The following is a 23,397-nucleotide window of genomic DNA, read 5'->3' as shown; positions in this document are numbered from 1 at the left end:
ATACTGGCAAATCGAATACAACAACATATTAAAAAAATAATACGCCCTGGCCGGTTGGCTCAGTGGTAGAGCGTCGGCCTAGCGTGCGGAGGACCCAGGTTCGATTCCCGGCCAGGGCACACAGGAGAAGCGCCCATTTGCTTCTCCACCCCTCCGCCGCGCCTTCCTCTCTGTCTCTCTCTTCCCCTCCCGCAGCCAAGGCTCCATTGGAGCAAAGATGGCCCGGGCGCTGGGGATGGCTCTGTGGCCTCTGCCCCAGGTGCTAGAGTGGCTCTGGTAGCAACATGGCGATGCCCAGGATGGGCAGAGCATCGCCCCCTGGTGGGCAGAGCGTCGCCCCTGGTGGGTGTGCCGGGTGGATCCCGGTCGGGCGCATGCAGGAGTCTGTCTGACTGTCTCTCCCTGTTTCCAGCTTCAGAAAAATGAAACAAAAACAAAAACATCATGATCAAGTGGGATTCATTCCAGAATCTCAAGGATGGTTCAACATACATAAAACGGTTAACATAATACACCATATCAACAAAACAAAGAACAAAAACCACATGATCTTATCAATAGATGCAGAAAAGGCTTTTGATAAAATACAACACAACTTTATGTTTAAGACTCTCAACAAAATGGGTATAGAAGGAAAATATCTCAACATGATAAAGGCCATATATGATAAATCATCAGCCAACATCATATTAAATGGCATAAAACTGAGGACTTTCCACCTTAAATCAGGAACAAGACAGGGTTGTCCACTCTCTCCACTCTTATTTAACGTGGTGCTAGAAGTTCTGGCCAGAGCAATCAGACAAGACAAAGAAATAAAAGGCATCCATATCGGAAAAGAAGAAGTAAAGGTATCACTTTTTGCTGACGATATGATCCTATACATAGAAAACCCGAAGGACTCCACAAATAGATTACTAGAAACAATAAACTAATACAGTAAGGTCGCAGGATACAAAATTAACATACAAAAGTCCATAGCCTTTCTATATGCCAACAATGAAATATTAGAAAACGAACTCAAAAAAATAATCCCCTTCACGATTGCAACAAAAAAAATAAAATACCTAGGAATAAACATAACAAAGAATGTAAAGGGCCGATATAACGAAAATTACAAGGCATTGTTAAGAAAATAGAAAAAGACACAATGAGATGGAAAAATATTCCTTGTTCTTGGATAGGAAGAATAAATATAATTAAAATGGCCATATTATCCAAAGCAATATATAAATTTAGTGCAATTCCCATCAAAATTCCTATGACATTTTTTAAAGAAATGGAACAAAAAATCATCAGATTTATATGGAACTATAAAAAACCCCGAATAGCCAAAGCAATCCTAAGGAAAAAGAATGAAGCTGGGGGCATTACAATACCTGACTTTAAACTATATTATAGGGCCACGATAATCAAAACAGCATGGTATTGGCAGAAAAGTAGACACTCAGACCAATGGAACAGAATAGAAAGCCTAGAAATAAAACCACATATATATGGTCAAAAAATCTTTGATAAAGGGGCCAACAACACACAATGGAGAAAAGAAAGCCTCTTCAACAAATGGTGTTGGGAAAACTGGAAAGCCACATGCAAAAGAATGAAACTCGACTACAGCTTGTCCCCGTGTACTAAAATTAATTCAAAATGGATCAAAGACCTAAATATAAGACCTGAAACAATAAAGTACATAGAAGAAGTCATAGGTACTAAACTCATGGACCTGGGTTTTAAAGAACATTTTTATGAACTTGACTCCAACGGCAAGAGAAGTGAAGACTAAGATAAATGAATGGGACTACATCAGAATAAAAAGTTTTTGATCAGCAAGAGAAACTGATATTAAAATAAACAGACAGCCAACTAAATGGGAAATGATATTTTCAAACGACAGCTCAGATAAGGGCCTAATATCCAAAATTTACAAAGAACTCATAAAACTCAACAACAAACAAACAAACAAACAATCCAATAAAAAAATGGGAAGGGGACATGAACAGACACTTCTCCCAGGAAGAAATACAAATGGCCAACAGATATATGAAAAGATGCTCATCTTCATTAGTTATTAGAGAAATGCAAATCAAAACTACAATGAGATACCACCTTTCCCCTGTTAGATTAGCTATTATCAACAAGACGGGTAATAGCAAATGTTGGAGAGGCTGCGGAGAAAAGGGAACTCTCATCCACTGTTGGTGGGACTGTAAAGTAGTACAACCATTATGGAGGCAAGTATGGTGGTTCCTCAAAAAACTGAAAATGGAACTACCTTATGACCCAGCAATCCCTCTACTGGGTATATACCCCAAAACCTCAGAAACATTGATACGTAAAGACACATGTAGCCCCATGTTCATTGCAGCACTGTTCACAGTGGCCAAGACATGGAAACAACCAAAAAGCCCTTCAATAGAAGACTGGATAAAGAAGATGTGGCACATATACACTATGGAATACTACTCAGCCATAAGAAATGATGACATCAGATCATTTACAGCAAAATGGTGGGATCTTGATAACATTATACGGAGTGAAATAAGTAAATCAGAAAAAAACAAGAACTACATGATTCCATACATTGGTGGATCATAAAAACGAGACTAAGAGACATGGACAAGAGTGTGGTGGCTACCAGGGGTGGGGGGAGGGAGGGCGCAAGAGGGAAGGAGGGAGAGAGTTAGGGGGAGGGGGAGGGGCACAGAGAAAACTAGATAGAGGGTGACGAAGGACAATCTGACTCTGGGCGAGGGGTATACAACATAATTTAATGACAAGATAACCTAGACATGTTTTCTTTGAATATATGTACCCTGATTTATTAATGTCATCCCATTAACATTAATAAAAATATATTTAAAAAATAATAATTTTCTAAACCTACGCAGGTGTCCCCAAACTACAGTCTGCATGCGGCCCCGAGGCCATTTGTCTGTCCCCCCCCCCCCCCCCCGCACTTCCGGAAGGGGCACCTCTTTCATTGGTGGTCAGTGAGAGGAGCACTGTATGTGGCAGCCCTCCAATGGTCTGTGGGCCAGTGAACTGGCCCCCTGTGTAAAATGTTTGGGGACCCCTGAATGTAATACTCTATCTCTTTATATTTCTATAGTATTTCTCTAGGTTTATTTTTGTCTATTGTTTTAGTACTTAAAGTTTTCTTTTTTTTTTTTTTTTTTTAAATTTTAATTTTATTTTTTTACAAGGATAGAGAGAGAGTCAGAGAGAGGGATAGATAGGGACAGACAGACAGGAACGGAGAGAGATGAGAAGCATTAATCATCAGGTTTTTTTTTTGTTGTTGTTGGAACTCCTTAGTTGTTCATTGATTGCTTTCTCATATGTGCCTTGACCACGGGCCTTCAGCAGACGGAGTAACCCCTTGCTTGAGCCAGCGACGTTGGGTCCAAGCTGGTGAGCTTTTTTTGGCTCAAGCTGGCAACTTCGGGGTCTCGAACCTGGGTCCTTCTGCATCCCAGTCCGACGCTCTATTCACTGCGCCACCACCTGGTCAGGCTAAAGTTTTCTTGAATCTTATTTTTCACAATCCAAAAATCTCATAAAGTCTTCATTTAAGCTGCTAATAAGTATGGTGAGCAATAAAAATTAAATATAAAACCTCTTGTCAAATTGGCTGCGAGAAAAAGGTGAAAGGATAAAGCAAAGGAAAACACCTTACAGACACAGACAACAGTGTGGGGACTGCAGGAGGAAGAGGGTAGGTAGGTACAGGAAGAGGGTAGGTGGCGATGGAGGAATACTTGACCTGGGGTGGTGAACACACACCGCAATATACAGTTGATGTATTGTGGAGCTGTGCACCTGATACCTGTGTAATTTTATTAACCAATGTCACCCCAATAAAGTCAATAATTTTTTTTAAAAAAGAAAGAAAACACTGAGGTAGAAGAATACTGGGTGGTGGTGGTAGTAAACAGGTTTCTGCTATACATATAATCATATTCATTTTCAAAACTTGGACTTGAATACCACACTGGAGAGCTTTCAGTCTTGTCTTCATTCCTCATATAAAATGATCATTCCATTCTCTGATAACTAAGAGTAAAACTACCTCACAGTTCATTCAAGAATTATCATTTACCACATATGACATCATCTCATCATCTCTATTATGGAAATTATTTAAATCTTTAACCACTACTTAAGAATTAACAGATTAATATTTTTTTGTTGTTAGAGTATCTTAAGTAACTTTGTGCACATGGCATATTTGTACAATCTGTGTACATTGTCTTCTTTGATTTAATTTGCTGAAGACTGCCTATCCATTGTTTTCTACATTTCCCATCTATTTAGTCCACTATGAAAATAACTGTAAATTGGGTTATTCCTAAAATTTGACAATTGTAAAGATTTATTGCTTTTTGGATAGAGAAAACTGAGAATGTATTTAAAATATTCACTATAAAAATATCTGTATATGTCTGTCAGGCATTTTTAGGTGGAATTCTGTACAATAAAAATGTTGGAAAAAGAAAGTTATTAAACCTCTTGGTTCCCTCCAGGGAGAGGGTGGTCTCTTAATCAACACTTTCTGGACACCACCATTTAATCAGCAGTGAATCTACCTCCTGCAGAGTACCCTGTCTACTTTGCCTAAGAATACCAGGAGAGACTATTAAGCGTCTTGTTGAAATGTAGATACACAATGAATATAGGTTACCCTCCCTGATATCCCAGGCTAGTAAGAACTATCAAATCACAAAATAATCTTGTTTTAACACAACTTGTTTTTAGTAAACTTAAAATCACTGATCTTGATCTAACTGTTAAGCTGTTAAGCATACAATTTTTAGATTTATTCTGAGGTTTACAGAGATGAGATTTTGGGAAAGCCTGTATGAATGCTGGAACAGGCAAAATAGCTAGAAGACCTAGTACCTAAATGGTAGCATAGGCTACTGTGCACCTGTCTGCTAGCCTCGGAAACCACACCTTCCCTGAAGGCTAAGGAAAGAATGGTGTACAGAGCAATGAAGGACTGGTGGTGTGTGGTCTTGTAGCAGGCTGAATCATGGATGGGACTGTCCTTGGACTAGGTTGTCCAGCGCTAATAATGGGTATCTCCCATCTGGGCACACTTCCAGAGATAGGCATAGGAACTTACGTCTCTCCTGGGAAAGGTACTCAGTAACTTGAACTCATCCCATGGAAATCCTTTGGAAGCTACAAAATCAAAGACAATCTGGAGCTTATTGCTGGCCAGGAAACGCCGCTCAAGGAACTCTCCACTGGGGGTCCGGATCCGCAGTTTGCTCACAGGCTCAGCATCTTCTTTTGGCTCTGGAGGCAGGGCCTGCTCTAAGGAGAGCCGAATGGCCTATGGAGAGCAGAACCAGGTGTTAAACTAAGTGAGGGATGAGACTGGGGAGTGGGGGAGAGAGACACTAGAAAAAATCTGTTGCTTTCTAGCTCATCAAAAAGTTATTGCTCATTTATTAACCAAACTTACCACTTTAACAATGGAATCATATGTTATTTTAAATAGCTCAGTGATTTTCAACCTTTTACATCTCACGGCACACATAAACTAATTATTAAAATTCTATAAAACACCAAAAAACATATATTTTTGCTGATCTGACAAAAAATAGGTATAATTTTGATTGATTTACCAAAAGAAAAAAAAAGAATAGTAATAGTAATTACTTATCCTTTTTGCTGCAAAGTGACTTAAAAAAAAATCTGGTGTCCATACCTGTATATAAGGATTTCTGGTACCAAAAATTAGGTAATCAGACTCAACCTTATTATGTGATGTGACCAATATACATATTTATGGTTGAAACCAGGGCATTCACACTCAATGGCTATTGTTGTGTTGGCTGTCGTCATTTTTTTATTTGACAATCTAAGGCAGTGGTCCCCAACCTTTTTTGGGCCACGGACTGGTTTAATGTCAGAAAATATTTTCACGGACTAGCCTTTAGGGTGGGACAGATAAATGTATCACGTGACCGAGACAAGTGTCAATCAAGAGTGAGTCTTAGACGAATGTAACAGAGGGAATCTGGTCATTTTTTAAAAACAAAACATCGTTCAGACTTAAATATAAATAAAATGGAAATAATGTAAGTTATTTATTCTTTCTCTGCGGACCGGTACCAAATGGCCCATGGACCAGTACTGGTCCACGGCCCGGGGGCTGGGGACCACTGATCTAAGGGATTGTAAATGGTCAGGTATTGCATGTTCCAAAAATTCTTGTAGAATACCAGTTGAAAATCACTGTATTAACCCAATAGGCAATAAATTAAAGTAAATCCCACCTTGATGACACATATTATTGACAGGTACCTCCATAAAAATGGCAATTTAATTGTGTGTGTGTGTGTGTGTGTGTGTGTATGTTTTAACTGAAAGCTGCAGGTATTTCTGATCGAGGAAAAAGGCATCAAATAGCCAGTTGTTTCCTTTTTAGGAAAAAAACTAAAGTTATTGGAAGAATTTACAAAACACACACACACATTTATATTAAAAAACATACATTGCCTAAGTAGAAATGACTTAAGAGTTTGTATAATACTGGATAATATATTAACATTAAAGTGGAATAGAAAGATTTTGTTTGGGGTGATAAAAATTTTTAGAAATAGAAATGGTGACTGTATTTTCTGAATATACCTTTTAATATTTTTGATTTCTGGCTTATGTAAATATATTATGTTTAAAAATGTTTAAAATAACCTACAGAAAAACAAAGTTTTCTCAGATACCAGTATGGATAAGAAATGACAGTATTCTGTCATTTAGGATAATCTGAGTCGGGGTCAGGAACCTATGGCTCACGAGCCAGATGTGGTTCTTTTGATGGCTGCATCTGGCCTGCAGACAAATCTTTAATTAAAAAAATAATAACGCTAAAAATATAAAACATTCTCATGTATTACAATCCATTCATTTCCTACTGCTCATGTTCATGGTTGCGGGTGGCTGAAGCCAATCACAGCTGTCCTCCGGGACAACACCAAATTTTTATTGGGTAATGCGTAATGTACACGGGTTGTTGTATGGCTCTCATGGATTACATTTTAAAATATGTGGTGTTCATGGCTCTCTCAGCCAAAAAGGTTCCCGACCCCTGAACTGAGTGGTTCTAATACTAAAAAAAAAAATTTTTTTTTAGAGAGACAGAGAGACAGAAAGAAAGTGAGATGAAAAGCATCAACTCTTGTTGCAACACCTTAGTTGTTCATTGATTGCTTTCTCATGTGTGCCTTGACTGGGGAGCTACAGCTGAGCCAGTAACCCCTTGCTTAAGCCAGTGACCTGGCTCAAGCCAGCAACCATGGGGTCATGTCTATGAGCCCACGCTCAAGTCAGCGACCCTGCACTCAAGTTAGTGAGTCTGTGCTCAAGCCGGATGAGCCCACGCTACAGTCAGTGATCTCGAGGTTTCAAATCTGGGTCCTCAACATCCCAGGCTGATGCTCTATCTACTGTACCACTGCCCGGTCAGGCTAATACTAAAGTATTTTTTAAAAAACATTAAGAATATGTGGAGAAAGCTCATCTTTTCTTGGATTTTGAGGTTATTTTCCTTCTGAAGGCATTGGGTAACACCATCTACATTTGGGGATTATAAAGGTGGGAATTATATACATGATATATATATAATAAAGTTTCCAGTGTGGTGTCTGATATAGTAATATGCTTCAGTTAATGTTTGCTTAAGGTTGCACTAAATAGTCTTACAATCTCATTTTTCATATGAGGAAGCTGATACCCAGAAATGAAGACAAAAGAAAGTTCAAAAATTAGAAGAATAGGAAGTTAAACTATTTATTTTTGCCTTTTTTTTGGGACAGGACACATAGCAGTTTATTTAATATTGGTGTCCTGGGTCAGGAATGAGTTTCAGCTGCATATTTTCAAGTAGTAAACTATTTTAGTAATGCCATCATATATTAATAACCCAATGAATACATGATGCTGTGTACAACAAAATTATATTCCAGTTGTAGTATGTCTTTATAGTATTCCCTATATTGTACCATAGTAATCTTTTAATAATTAAAACATTTTCCCCTTCAAATTGAGAGAAAGAGAGAGGAAGGTGGAGAGCGAGAGATAGGGAGGGAGGAAGGGAAGGAGGGAGGGAGGGAGGGAGGAAGGGAAGGAGGGAGGGAGGGAGGGAGGGAGGGAGGGAGAAGCATCAATTTGTTCCACTTAGTCATACACTCATCAGGTGCTTCTCATATGTGGCCTGACCAGGGCTCAAACGAGCAATTTTGGCAGCTGGGACAACATTCTATCCAACGAGCAACTGGCCAGGACTGTAGGTACTTGTTAATGTCTGGGTTCCTCATTATCCTACATTAGAGTGTGGGAACATGTCTTAACTTCTTATTCCAAGTGCAGTGAGTTCATAGCACAAAATAGACGGTCAAGCCTCGGCCAGATAGCTTGGTTGGTTAGAATATCATACAAGGTTGCTGGTTTGATTCCTGGTCAGGGCATGTACAGAAACAGACTGATATTTCTGTCTGTCTGTCTCTCTCTCTCTCTCTAAAATCAACAAAATAAAGTTTAAAAAAAAAAAAAGAGATGCTCTACATGTAATGTTAAAGATGGAATAAACTAACATGTTAACTGAAATAGTGCATGTGGAAGTGCTTTGTATGGTGATAAACACAGTAGGTGCTCAACAAATGCTTAAATAATCTGAGGTCTAACTCCCTCCAGCACTAACTTTTCAGACTGATTTTCTAGATTTGTGTCCCTTAAAAGCTAACTATGAACTGCTTTTAGGGTAAACTACCTCTGTGGATTAGTGTTATTCACATCTACTAAATTATAAAATGGTATCATTTGACTATTCCTTTCTAACACTGATGGTTCCTTAAAACCTTATTTTATTTTAGATTATAAAACATTATTCCTGATTGTAAAAGTAACAAAATTTATTAAAAAAATATTAAATAAAAAAAATTGAAATTAATTTCTAGATTCACCACGAAGAGTTAGCCACTGCCATCACTCGAGTGTTTATACCCATTAATTTTTTAACCATTTTTCACTGTATAATTTGGTGGTATCAAGTGAATTTACAATATTGTGTTACCGTGACCACTATTTCTAAAACCTTTTCATCACTCCAAACAGGTATTCTCCATTAATTTTTCGTGCATGTTTTATATATATTTAAACTTACAAACAAAATTTGAATCAGTGTTACACTGCATAAAGCTTTATCTTTCGTTCAATCATGTATTTTGTCATTGTTTTAAAGTTTTTACTGAATTACAATGTTCATGTAACTTAACATACAATGATAAGTGTACAACTTCATATATCTTCAGAAAGAGAACATACCCCTATAAATAGAACTCTGATCAAGTATCTAGAAGTCCCTTTGCCACTTTCTGAGAATTACCTTCCTCAAAGTAAATCACTATCTTGACTTTTTTTTTTAATTTTTTAAAATTTTTCATTTTAGAGAGGAGAGGGAGAGAGAGAGAGAGAGACAGAGAGAGAGAGAGGAGAGACAGAGAGAGAGAAGGAGGGAGGAGCTGGAAGCATCAACTCCCATATGTGCCTTGACCAGGCAAGCCCAGGGTTTCGAACCGGCGACCTCAGCATTTCCAGGTCAATGCTTTATCCACTGTGCCACCACAGGTCAGGCACTATCTTGACTTTTAACACTGCAGTTTAAAAAACTTTAATATTTAAATTAAATGTAATGTATGATTGGGAATAGGCTTTGGGTGTGACAAAGGTTCAATTCCTGGTCATTAGACATATGTCAGTTTTTAAGAACTTCAGTTACCTCACATAAGAAATAGAGCCAGTAATATCTTCCTCACAAAGGTTCTTGTATAAAATGCAGTAATGTTTATAAAACACTTAGCAAGTGCTGACACATGGCCAGCACTCAGTAAGTGCCTAGCATGGAGCCTCTGCTGTAACACTGTGCTCAATGGATGACAGCCGGTTTTGTTGTTATCATATCATTATCATTATTCTTTGCACCTACAGTGTGTCTGTAAAGTCATGGTGCATTTTTGACCGGTCACAGGAAAGCAACAAAAGATGATAGAAATGTGAAATCTACACCAAATAAAAGGAAAACCCTCCCAGTTTCTGTAGGATGATGTGGCAGCATGTGCGTATGTGCAGATGATGACGTAACACCATGTATACAGTGGAGCAGCCCACGGCCATGCCAGTAGAGATGTGGACGGTATAGAGAAAAGTTCAGTGTGTTCTGTGGCTCGCTAAATTCGAATCCATGACCAAAGAACAACGTGAATATTGGCGCGTTTATAACGAAGCGCCACCATATAGGAATAACATTACTCGGTGGGAAAAGCAGTTGAAGGAAACCAGCAGTTTGGTGGAGAAACCCCGTTCTGGTAGGCCATCAGTCAGTGACGAGTCTGTAGAGGCTATACGGGATAGCTACCTAAGGAGCCCTAAAAAATCTGTGCGTGAGCCCACATCGAACTGCACTGAATAGGTATGAAACTGGGAGAGTTTTCCTTTTATTTGACTTACAGACACACTGTACTTTAAATCAGAACTTAATGTGATATTTCCTGGTTTCTCCTCCTAATCTCCCCTTAATACACCTGTCTGCTTGCTTTCTGTTTTGACATTTCCCTGCAAAGTATAACAACAGATGCTACACTATTGTCTGAACTCAACCAATTATACTACAGAAGAATAAACAACAGTAGCTCATTACCCCATTCATTGTGCAGACAATGTCTGCTTCTCAATGCACCCAGTTTCTAGGGCTTTTCCCCAGAATGAAAACAGGCCTCAGAGATCCCACACCACTGGTCCAATGAGGCAAACAATGAAGAGATATTGGGTAAGTTGGCAATCTTGGGATCTAAATATGCAAGTCTTTTAACTGGCAAAAAAGAACAACACTGTATCAGTAGCTCAGTTTGAAATATATAGCTAAAAGCAAAGGCCTTGCCTAGTAAACAATACTGAAAATGCTATAAAGGTGTTTTTTTTTAAATCTGCATTTTAGGTTTTTAACAATACAAGGAAACCTGGTATAAGTTAGAAATACGAACTGATTTTGGACTTTCTGTTACTAAAACATAAATATTCAGAGCATTCAAATCAAAGGGATGAGAAATACAGACTTTTTCAAATATTAGGCAGTAAAGATATATACCCAGAAAAGACTGTTTCTACACAATTACTTTTTTTAAAAAAAGGAAAGCTACTCACACCAATCTCTTATAATTAACAATAAATTTGTACTCACCAAGCATACATAAATACATGCACACACACAGTCTATGCTTCTACGAGTAACCATCAAATAATAGTTTACAGATGGTTGAAGCAGAGTGGGAAGTAGGCTAAAGCTAACATGAATTCCACAAATTCTTACTGAGCACCTTCCATGTGCGAGGTATTGTTTTAGGTAATGGCAAAATAGCAGTGAACAAAATAGATCTAAAAATTCTGCTTACATGAAGCCTGTATTTCAGTTGAATGGAAGAGTGGGAGAAAGATAACAAAAACACACATAGGAAAATGTGCAGTGTGTCACATAGTGATGAGTGGTATCTAGAGTGCAGAGCGCTGGTAGAAGGGAGGAAGGGGTACAACTTTGCTGTAAGCCTCAATAAGCAAAGGACTAAAGGGGAGGGAGTCACGTCCACAATTAGATCTGAGAGAGGATTATAGGCAGAAGTTACAGTAACTGTGAAGCTCTGGTGCCCGTCTTGACTAAGGCACAGCGAGGTAGCCAATGAGGCTGGAGCAAATTGTTAAGGGCCAGAGAAGTTAAGAGTTGAAGTTAGAAATCAAGGGAGAGGGGTGATTACATATATGGCCTTGAGCAGCCCACTTAATGATTTTATCCCCATTTTAAAATTAAGGTATAATTAATATACAGTAAAGCCTATATTTTTAAATGTATAGATCTGTAAATTTTAACAAATATACATATATATTTGCATAGCCAATATCATCATCTCCCCCCCAAAAAAACTCCCCATCACTAGTTGCAGGCAACTTCTAATCTGTTTTCTGTCCCTAAGTTTGCCTCTACCAAAATGTTATATAAATTTAATTGAAAATATCATATAATGGCTGCTTCATTTAGTGTAATGCATTTGAGATTCATCCAAGTTGTAGAATATATCAGTAGTATTCCATTGTCTAGATATAGTAATTTCATTACTCCTTCTCCAGCTAAGGAATGCTTGAGTTGTTTCTAGTTTTTGGCAACTACAAATGTAGCCACTATAAGTATTTGTGTATAGCTTTTTGTGTAAACAAAATTTACTGTTATTTTCATTTCACTTCTGTGAGTACATAGGAGTGTGACCACTGGGTCATACGGCTTGTGTATATTTAACTTTATAAGAAAGTGTCCAATTATTTTCCAAAGTGGATGAGCTATCAATAATTCCGATCATTAATGTATGAGTTTCAGATGCTCTGCCTTTTTGCCAGTACTTGGTATTATCCTTTTTCCTTTTTAAAAAGCCATTCTAATTGGTATGTATCTATTGTGGTTTTCACTTGCATTTCTCTGATGACTAGGAATGGGGTCTTTTCATATGCTTATTTTCTATTGTGTATATCTTCTTTGAGAAAATGCTCAAATATTTTGCCCATTTTTAAAGTTGGGTTGTTTTATTACTGAATTTTGAGATTTGTTATATCTTCTGGACATTAGATATATGATTTCCTCCCAGTCTGATGCTTGTTTTTTCAATTTCTTAACAGTGTCTTTTGAACAGAAGTTCTTAATTTTGATTAAGTCTAATTTAGATATTTCTTATTTACACGTTTGGAATCAGATCTAAGAAATCTTTGCTTCACTTAGGATCATAAAGATTTTCTTCTATGTTTTTTTCTAGGGCTTTAATAGTTTTAGGTTTTATATTTAGGTCTATAATCCATTTTGAGTTAACTTTTGTATGTGATACAAGGTATACATTAAAAGGTTTTTATTGTATTTTATTTTTTGATAATTGCAACATCCTTTGTTGGAAAGATTTTCCTTTCTTCATTGAATTGCCTTTGCATTTTTGTTGAAAATCAATTCACCATGTGTAGGTCTACTTCTGGGCTATTTGTTTTGTTTCATTTATCAATGGAATTTATCTATTTGGCAATTCCCACACTGTCTTGATTATATTAAATCTTAAATTCTGGTACTGTGAGTCCTCCAACTTTGTTGTTCTTTCTCATAATTGTTTTGGCTATTCCAGTTTTGTTGCCTTTTCATAAAAATTTTAGAATTACTTTGCCAGTTCCTAAAAAAAAAATCTGCAGAGATGTGGATTAGAATCACTGTAAAGATTTTAGCTTTTGAGATATGAAACCATTGTGAATTTCTGAAGTGATGCAATGTACCAATTGCTTTTTAAAAGATTTGCTGAAAGACATACAGGAAAGGCAAAAATGAAGGCGGGGAGTCAAGCTGAGAGTCTACTAAAGTAATTCAGGTAACAGATAATGGTGGCTTGGATGAGGGTGGTAGTGGTGAAGTTAGAAGCATTTGAGTTCTGCACATATTTTGAAGGCATTATCAATAGTATATGCTCACATGAAAGGGGGAAGTCAAGAAAGATTCCAAGTTTTCGGCTCAAACAACAGGAAAGATTTTCTACTTACAAAAACAGGAGCAGGTTTGGGTGGGAGGGTACGTTAATAACATGTTAACTTTATGATGTCTGTTAGCAATCTAAATGGAGATGATGGGCTAGAAATTAGATATTGAAGTCTAAAGATCAGCAGAAGGGAGGAGCTGGAGATATAAATTTGAAATTCAGACGTATAGACAGTATTTAAAGGCATGGTACCAGATAAGATCATCAAAAGAATACAACAGATCCTATGTGGGAACAGTTGTTCTGACCCCATTCAGCAGCATTTACTGCTCCTGGCAAACAGTCCATCTAGATCAGCGGTTCTCAACCTGTGGGTCGCGACCCCGGCGGGGGTTGAACGACCAAAACACAGGTTGCCTAAAGCCATATGTATTTTCCGATGGCTTTAGGCGATCCCTGTGTTTTGGTTGTTCGACCCCTAACGAGGTCGTGACCCACAGGTTGAGAACCGCTGATCTAGAGAGTCTGACTAGCTTACTGAAAACACAGTATCACCGTTGGATAAAGTAAGTCAAGGCAAATGATCATAGTTCTTAAATCACAATTCAGATATATGACCTTTGGGTTGCTGCTAGGTATGAGAATCAGTCTATGGGTTGTGATTTGGATACCACGAAACTAGTATTTCTAGTCTATTTTAATGGAATACTTCAAAATGGAACTATCTAAAAATTGTGGATAGATGGTCTCTGTAATTATAATGAGGTGTATTTATGTATTGGCCACTATCTTATTACATTGTTGAAGAGATTCAATAAGATAAGTTTGTTAAGTGCTCAGCACAGAGTTTACCACATATTAATTGCATAATAGAGAGTGATAATGATGGTGGCAGGGAGGATCATCCTTATAGCTCAGTCTAGTGGTGTTATTTTTATGTGCCAAGAAGCAACTTATATAAGATAAAGTCACAAATTACAAAGAGCAATTTTACTTTATTTATTTATTTTTTTTTTTGTTTTTTTGTTTTTTTGTTTTTTTCATTTTTCTGAAGCTGGAAACAGGGAGAGACAGTCAGACAGACTCCCGCATGCGCCCGACCGGGATCCACCCGGCCCGCCCACCAGGGGCGGTGCTCTGCCCCCCAGTGGGCGATGCTCTGCCCATCCTGGGCGTCGCCATATTGCGACCAGAGCCACTCTAGCGCCTGAGGCAGAGGCCACAGAGCCATGCCCAGTGCCCGGGCCATCTCTGCTCCAATGGAGCCTTGGCTGCGGGAGGGGAAGAGAGAGACAGAGAGGAAAGCGCGGCGGAGGGGTGGAGAAGCAAATGGGCGCTTCTCCTGTGTGCCCTGGCCGGGAATCGAACCCGGGTCCTCCGCACGCTAGGCCGACGCTCTACCGCTGAGCCAACCGGCCAGGGCAGCAATTTTACTTTAATAACCTATTCATGATCCCACCTTCATTCTTGGAATAGGTAGAAAGAACACCAGATAACTCTAGTTAAGCTGTTCCCAGGCAAAAGGTAGGTAAGAATTTTAAAATAGGCTTTTAAATCCTGTTATAATACTATCTTCCTTACCCATTTTGTAGAATGGTTGTGAAGATCAAATCAGAAAACTGAAGGGAAGTACTAAGGCTTCAAACTTCGTGCTCTCCCATTCTCAATTAATCATCTTGAATATTATCTAACACTTTCTATATATTTGAGGCACCAAGATGTAAAAAGGAATAATTTTGGGTAGATAGGCAAAAATGCAACACTTTTCCTTTCTAAGGGAACTAGCAGTAAAAGGCAACAGCTATCTGCCCATTCTCACTGACCTATGACTCCCCAAAACTTGGCCCTGTTAGCTTTAGGCAGAAATCATCTTCTTCCAAGTATCTTCAGCACTCTGTGCTATTTGAATAGTTTTTCCCTGAGTAATTTTGTATCCCTCTACCCTTCTGTATTAGACAATGAGCTACTTAAGTACAGGGACTATGTCTCACTCATACTACATAGTTTCCATAGCACCTGAGTTAGTATTTTGCACATAGAAGATTAATAATTATTTGCAGAATAATGACTAACTAAAAGACCTGGGAATCAAAAATCTTAGCTAACACCTTCTCTATTTACCAAAAACTCAGTGGCAAAAAATAATATTCAAGAAAGAATTCTTAAAGGGTATGTAGTTCATACACTTCTCTAGTTCCTATAAATTCTATTTTCTTAAATGGACTATCAGGTGGCTCAGTGGATAGAGGGTCAGCCCGGTGTATGGACATCCTGGATTGAATTCCCAGTCAGGGTACACAAGAGAAGTGACCAACTGCTTCTCTCTTCCATCTTTCCCTCTTACCCTCCCATAGCCAGTAGCTTGATTGATTCCAGCATTGGCCAGGGCGCTGAGGATAGCTCAGTTGATTTGAGCATTGTCTCTCGGTTGGGGCTGCAGGTGGATCCCAGTCAGGGCACATGTGGGAGTCTGTCTCACTATCTCCCTTCCTTTCACTTAAAAAAGAAATAAATAAAATAAAAATAAATAAAATGGATTATCAGAAAAATATATTACTTGGGCCTTTGCAGAGATGTTTTTACTAGATCATGCTCTGGCCTTATGAATTTGAATTACATAAAGTTATAAGAAGCTTTTATAACATGACTTGCTATTGCTATTATAGGTACTGGATTAGTCGGGATAGTATTCACCATACTGCATAGCTTCCTCTTCAAAGGGAACCACAGGAGACATTTCTAAGGTCTTACTGCTTAAAAAATCTGGTAGCCTTTTAAGATACTGGTCTTTATCTGATGTTACAGAGTAAAAGATGTAAGCAATCATATTTTCCTTTGTTTTAGCCCAAGAGAAGAATACAACAAATTCTGTGGTTCATCTTGAACAAATGTACAGAACACTATCACATGCATCTGGTGCTTCTGATGAATTATTTATTGTTACTACGTTAATCTTACCTTTGCCTTTATTTGCTTGGATTACAATTTCTTTTCTTTCTTTTTTAGTGCACTTGGATTGCAAGTATTTATGTAGGTTACTTGAAACTCATTTTAGATATAAGTCAATATATAAATTAGTAAACTAGGGGAGATTTTTGTCATCATTTCTTTTTTTTTTCTTCAGAATAGTCTTAAAGCCTTTCTCCTTACATGGCCAAGGACCAGATCAATACGCCTTCCTAGATTTTACTGATTTCACTCCAACAGTTACCACACAGCAAAATGAGGCCAAACACTAAGGTATTTCTCTGTAACTAAGGTGATTTGACTATTCAATACTTCATTTTTGTACAGGATTTTGAAATACTAAAGATAATAATAATAAAACCATTCTTGTTCCTCAATGCAATTATATGGGTTAGGATTTCTGCTTAGAAAGGAGGCAGTATTACTACGAAAAGTCAGGTGCCTGCCTTCTAGTACAGATGCGTCCAACCAGTTTGGTAATGATAAGCAAACCGCATAATCTCTCTGGGTCTCAATTTCTTTCAAGATTGCACAATACTAGCTTTCCCCAAAGGATCGTTTGTTGCAGTGGTCTCCAATCCCCGGGCCGCGGACCGGTACCAGTCCGTGGGCCATTTGGTACCGGTCCGCAGAGAAAGAATAAATAACTTACATTATTTCCGTTTTATTTATATTTAAGTCTGAATGATGTTTTATTTTTAAAAAATGACCAGATTCCCTCTGTTACATCTGTCTAAGACTCACTCTTGAGGCTTGTCTCAGTCACATGATACATTTATCCGTCCTACCCTAAAGGCTGGTCCGTGAAAATATTTTCTGACATCAAACCGGTCTGTGGCCCAAAAAAGGTTGGGGACCACTGGTTTGTTGCATACTAGTGTGCTGAAACGTGTTAACTACTGCTCCATGGAAAAACGATCTATTAAATTTGGGTAGGACTTTATTTAAATTAAAATAAATATAAAATAAGTTTCTTAATGGTGGGATTTAAAAGAGCCTTTAATTGTAACACTCTGGGGAGATGTGTAGAGTACATAGTACTGCCTGAACTTGTTTTCTTGGAATGAGCAAGTGTAAGTAATGACTAGTTGCAAAATATGACTTGTCCTCCTTTCCCCATTCCCCATCCTTTTACATGTTTATAAGCTGGAACATATATATTGAGGTATGCTAAAGAATGCTTACGGAGCCTTCTAAATGAGAGGACAGGCTTTACCTATATTTGGAAAGGGAGAAAATTTTAGCTGAGGGTAAAGAGGTAAATCACCAGAAGAAAGTACATATGCTTCCAAGCTCTAGATCAGAATACACAGCCTAACCTGTGGTGGCACAGTGGATAAAGCATCGACCTGGAACACTGAGGTCGCCCGTTTGAAACTTTGGGCTTGCCAGGTGAAGGCACATATGGGAAGCAACTACTACAGAATACACAGTTAATTGACATTTGGCAAGTAAATGGTTGAAGACATGCTATTAAGAGAGACCATGTGTAAAAGAACATGAAAGAGCAAAAGTCCTATATTTTTAAACTTTATTTCCTAAAATAGCCCAAAGCACAGTAACAGATACCCCTTTTATCTAAACTTTTGTGAAACTTTGCATAAGTGATTCCTATAGACACAGAGAATGGCATATGGCCCTAGACTGGAATGGAGTAAGCACAACAGCATGAGCTTTGTTGTCATAAAGACCAAGATGAGAATCTCAGCGGTTCCCTTTTCTATGTGTGACTTCTGAATGAGTTTGTTTCTCTCACTTTAGATAAATCTCTATTTTTTTATTTTTGTGACAGAAACAGAGAGAGACACAGATAGGAATAGACAGGAAGGGAGAGAGATGAGAAGAATCAATTATTTGTTGTGGCACCTTAGTTGTTCATTGATTGCTTTCTCATATGTAACTTGACCTGGGGGCTACAGTAGACCGAGTAACCCCTTGTTCAAGCCAGCAACCTTGGGCTCAAGCTGGTGAGCCTTGCTCAAACCAGATAAGCCTGCACTCAAGCCTGTGACCTCGAGGTTTTGAACCTGGATCCTCCACGTCCCAGTCCAAGGCTCTATCCACTGACTACGCCACCCCCTGGTCAGGTGAAGAATCTCTAACCTTATAGCTTGGTTTTGTTTTTGTTTTGTCTTTTTAGGTGAGAGAAGGGGAGATAGTGAGATAGACTCCCGCACATGCCCTGACCAGGATCCACCTGGCAACTCCCATCTGGGGCCAATGCTCGAATCAACCAAGCTATTTTTAGTGTTTGAGGCTGACACTGGGACCGACTGAGCTATCCTCAGTGCCTGGGGCTGATGTTCAAACCAATCAAGTCACTGGCTGTGGGAGTAGAAGAGAGAGAGAAGTGGGAGAGGGAGGGGAAGAGAAGCAGATGGTCACTTCTCCTGTGTGCCCTGACCGGGAATCAAACCCAGGACATCCTTTTGCCAGACCAATGCTCTATACATTAAGTGAGCTGGCCATGGCCTTTGTAGTTTAACAGTCAACGAGTAAGCAAATATAAAGTAGCTAGCAGAGCACTTGAGGTACAGAAGATGCTCAAGAAAATATTTTCTACCTTCCATAACAGAGACCCCTCAGCACACAGACACTATAGTTTGTCAGGATAGTATTCTGTACATATATGATATATATGTCTCAAACCACTCAATAAGTATTTATATGTGAATAAACTTCGATTTTCAAACAGTAAAATATTGCACATATTTGAATATTATGGGCTCAAATATTACTTCTTCTAAAGTGTTGTCTGATCTCAAAGCTGTAACTGATTTTTACTTTGCCCTTAAACTTGCTTTTACTTCTCGTGGTATTTTAAAGTTTTCCTTGATTAACTGTTACTTGCAGACAATCTGCATCTTCCCTACAAGATGTAATTTCTTCTGGCAGGCAGAAAATATTTTATTATCCTTTGTTTATCTTTCAGTGCTCTGCACAGTTTTCATACACAAAAGATGAGTTGAATAAGTACGAGGTGGCATTCTCTGACTAAAAATGATGACTAATGGCGTTTTCCTCAACTCAAGTTAGAGCCCTTCAGGCCTTTCCATCACTTGTTAGATGGCTTCCTCTTTTTATAAGTGACTCTTGTATTAATCTCATGTCCAGAAAAAAGTTCTAAAAGTCCTTTTTTGGCCCTGGCCGGTTGGCTCAGTGGTAGAGTGTCGGCCTGGCGTGCAGGAGTCCCGGGTTCGATTCCTGGCCAGGGCACACAGGAGAAGCACCCATCTGTTTCTCCACCCCTCCCCCTCTCCTTCCTCTCTCTTCCCCTCCCGCAGCTGAGGCTCCATTGGAGCAAAGATGGCCTGGGCGCTGAGGATGGCTCTGTGGCCTCTGCCTCAGGCACTAGAATGGCTCTGGATGCAACAGAGCAACGCCTCAGAGGGGCAGAGTATCGCCCCCTGGTGGGCATGCCGGGTGGATCCCAGTCGGGCGCATGCGGGAGTCTGTCTGACTGCCTCCCCGTTTCCAGCTTCGAAAAAATGAAAAAAAAGAAAAAGAAAAAGAAAAAGAAAAGTCCTTTTTTGTGAAGCCACCCTAGAAAGTCATTTGATACCTTCTCTTTGTTTTCACTGCACTTCAGACAAACCTTTTTCATAATGTTACAAATGGCATTTTAATTCTATTTTTAAAAACTATGAACTCCTGGACAGGAGGACCCATGTCTGTATCCCTATCCCTAACAGATTTTGGGCATGTACTAAGTATTTTTAAAAATTTGCAAAATACGTGAATGAAAAATTCTCTATATTACTATAGACATGATGACATGAACTTATGGGTGAAAAAATCAGCCAAGCTAAATAGATTTCCCATATTTAGGGGCCCAGTGCAAGAAGTTACATAAGTAACTCACAGTGCCTTTCGGTGGGTAAAATGAAGCCTGGGGAAAAGGCCAAACACACAAACTCTGTATTTTTGGGGGTGAGACAATATTCAGGAAGGATGGGAGTGTTTGTAAGGCAACAAGAGGGGAAAGGAATTGAACAGAACACTATGAATCTAGTCCAAGGTCAAGTTTTTCTAAGAGTTCCATACAACAAATTAGGAAAGGTTAGATCTTCCACACTAAAAGGAATCTGGGAAAAATATAAAGAAGTATGTTCTAAGATCGATGAACAGCCCCAGTATCAAAGGCAGAGAAAACAAACCTAGCTTTTGAATAACTTTCCTAAAAGTTATGTCCTACCTCTCGTTCCTCTTCTTGTTCTTTGCGAATCTGCTCCAAACGAAATTGTTCTGCCATCTCTCTCTCATGAGCTTCCCTCTGTTGATAGAAGGGAAAAGAAGCCAGCACTCAATAAGTAACTTACTTAAAAAAAAAAAGGAAAGAAAAGTTCATTCCCAAGTACACTGTGGTAATGGAAGTATTTCTCTCTGGAACAAACATAAAAATGAAAGCAACAGCAAAGCATATCTCTCTGTTCATGTTGGGTTCCTTTTAAGATACCTAGGTAGCTCTGGGTAGTTTCACATTCACCACAACCTTTCTCCAGTCTTCCTTTACTGCTACGTTACATGTACCCAAATGTCAAGCTCTATGCACTCCAGCCTTTACTGTGCACCCCTTGCTTTCTGGCTCCTTGCTGCTAGCATGTACGATTTTTTCTCTCCTACCCCTCTTTATCCAGTTCACATATATAGCTCTTCTTTGAAACCCTTCCTGGTCCATTCCTACTTCTTGGCTTTACAAAAAGCTAAAAAAACTTTCCACTAAACTCTTACAGAACTCAGTACTTCTCTTATGACATTTAGGATCCTTGCCTAAGTATTACAGCTATCTGTGTCTTTGACTTAATTTACTCTCTACCCTATTGTGAGTCTTCTTTTGAGGGCATGAATAACTGTGCCTTATTCATTTTATCTTCCTTCAATGTCCAGTACAGAAGCAGGTGCTCAAAATGCATTAAATAAATCAGTGATTCTCAACCCTGACTGCACATTTAGAATTACCTGAAAAAGTTTTTTAAAAACTGCTAGGTTGTGCCTGACCAGTGGTGGTGTAGTGGATAGAGAGTCACCAGGGTCACTGAGGTCCTAGGTTTGAAACCGTGAGTGCACTGGCTTGAGTGCAGGCTCACCAGATTGAGCAAGGGGTCACTGACTTGGCTTAAGCTCCCTGGTCAAGGCACATGAGAAGCAATCAGTGAACAACTAAAGTGATGCAACTATAACCTGATGCTTCTTATTTCTCTCCCTTCCTGTCCCTCTCAAAAAAAAAATTGCTAGTTTGTACCATATATAGACTGACTAAAAATAAAGTAGATACTAGGCCCCTTTTTGTTTTCATTTTTATGATTCTTGACAAACTTTAACTTGTCAAACCATACATTAAGGACTAGAAATATATTCTGTTAATTGAATCTAGCTTTCTCTAGTGCAAACCTAACATTCTTAAGGATCAAAATGATAAAAGGGCTGGCACTTAAGTAATGAAAGACCAGTTAGGACTGAGTTCGTTATCCAGAAGTCCCTTGACCAAACCTACCTTTGCTCTGTCGGCCTCAAGTGAAAGGCGATAGGCCTCATCTTGTTCTCTCTTCACATTTTCTCTGGCTTCACGTTCATCCTTAAAAGAAAGAAAAAGATTCCAATGTGTTTAACCATATTATTATTATTTTTAAAAATGGCAATCCTCTTGTTTTACTCATGTGTGAATTTATTTTAAGTAAACAAGCCACTTTTAAGGCGTATAAAATATAAATAAGTAAATAAACAGTAAGATGAGTAGCATGGTATGCAGTGAAAGAATATTTGAAGCCTAGCTCTCTACCACTTACAAACTGTGTGACCTTGGACAAGTTATCAACCTTTTTTTTTTTTTTAAAGTGAGAGTGGGAGAGATATAGAGACAGACTCCTGCATGTGCCCCGACCAGGATCCACCTGGCAACCCCCATCTGGGGCTGATGGTCTAACCATCTGAGGCCATGCTCACAAACAAGCTATTTTTAGTGCCTGAGGCAGAGGCTCCACAGAGTGATCTTCAGCCCCTGGGGCCAACATGCTCGAATCAATCAAGCCAAGGCTGCGGGAGGGGAAGAGAAAGAGAGAAAAAGAGAAAGGAAGAGGGGTAGAGAACGAGATGGTTGCCTCTTCTGTGTGACCTGACCAGGAATCAAACCTGGGACTTCCACACACTGGGTTTATGCTCTACTGCTGAGCCAACTGGCCAGGGCCTATTTAACCTTTTTAGATCTCAGTTTCCTCAACTATAAAATAGAAATAATATTTGTCTCATAGTGTTGTTGTGAGAATTAAATGCACTAATATATAAACTGTCCAGCAAAGCACCTGACAGTTCATTTTCACAATTAGTTCCTTCCACTTTCCTCCTGATTTTTCAAAGATAAACTTGGGAGGCTGATCAGGTGGTGGCGCAGTGGATTGAGTATTGGACTGGAATATGGAGGACCTAGGTTCAAAACCCTGAGGTTGCCAGCTTGAGCATGGGCTCATTCGACTTGAGCAGAGGCTCACTAGCTTGAGTGCAGGGTCGCTGGCTTGGGTGTGGGATCACAGACATGACCCCATGGTTGCTGGCTTGAGCCTAAATGTCAATGGCTTGAAGCCTAAGGTTGCTGGCTTGAGCAAGGGATCACTCATTCTGCTATAGCTGCCCAGTCAAGGCACATATGAGAAACCAATCAATGAACAACTAGGAGCTGCAAAGAAGAATGGATGCTTCTCATCTTACCCCTTCCTGTCTGTCTGTCCCTATCTATCCCTTTCTCTCTCTCTCTCTGTCTCTGTAAAAACAAACAAACAAAAAAGAATAAACTTGGAAACTGTCAGGGTTGGGATTAAGGAATGGATTATGGACTAGGCAATAATACCTGGTCAGCACAGAGTCTGAAAGCAAAATACCCTAG

The 23,397-nt window shown here is 39.0% G+C and overlaps 1 protein-coding gene across 1 annotated transcript in view; it reads right to left on the bottom strand.

Annotated features, from left to right (window-relative positions):
* Nucleotides 1-23,397, bottom strand: part of FAF1 (Fas associated factor 1) — a 496,086-nt gene that overhangs the window by 46,768 nt on the left and 425,921 nt on the right. The window contains exons 16-18 of the mRNA XM_066269224.1: nucleotides 22,015-22,095; nucleotides 20,716-20,793; nucleotides 5,126-5,338 (exon numbers count right to left, since the gene is read on the bottom strand). Coding sequence (XP_066125321.1) covers nucleotides 5,126-5,338; nucleotides 20,716-20,793; nucleotides 22,015-22,095 — 372 coding nt within the window. The remainder of the gene's footprint in view (nucleotides 1-5,125; nucleotides 5,339-20,715; nucleotides 20,794-22,014; nucleotides 22,096-23,397) is intronic.

The sequence above is a fragment of the Saccopteryx bilineata genome, chromosome 3 (assembly GCF_036850765.1).
Source record: "Saccopteryx bilineata isolate mSacBil1 chromosome 3, mSacBil1_pri_phased_curated, whole genome shotgun sequence".
In the NCBI taxonomy this organism is placed as follows: Eukaryota; Metazoa; Chordata; class Mammalia; order Chiroptera; family Emballonuridae; genus Saccopteryx; species Saccopteryx bilineata.
The sequence above is the reverse complement of the archived record's forward strand: the minus strand, read 5'-3'. Positions and strand labels throughout refer to the sequence as shown.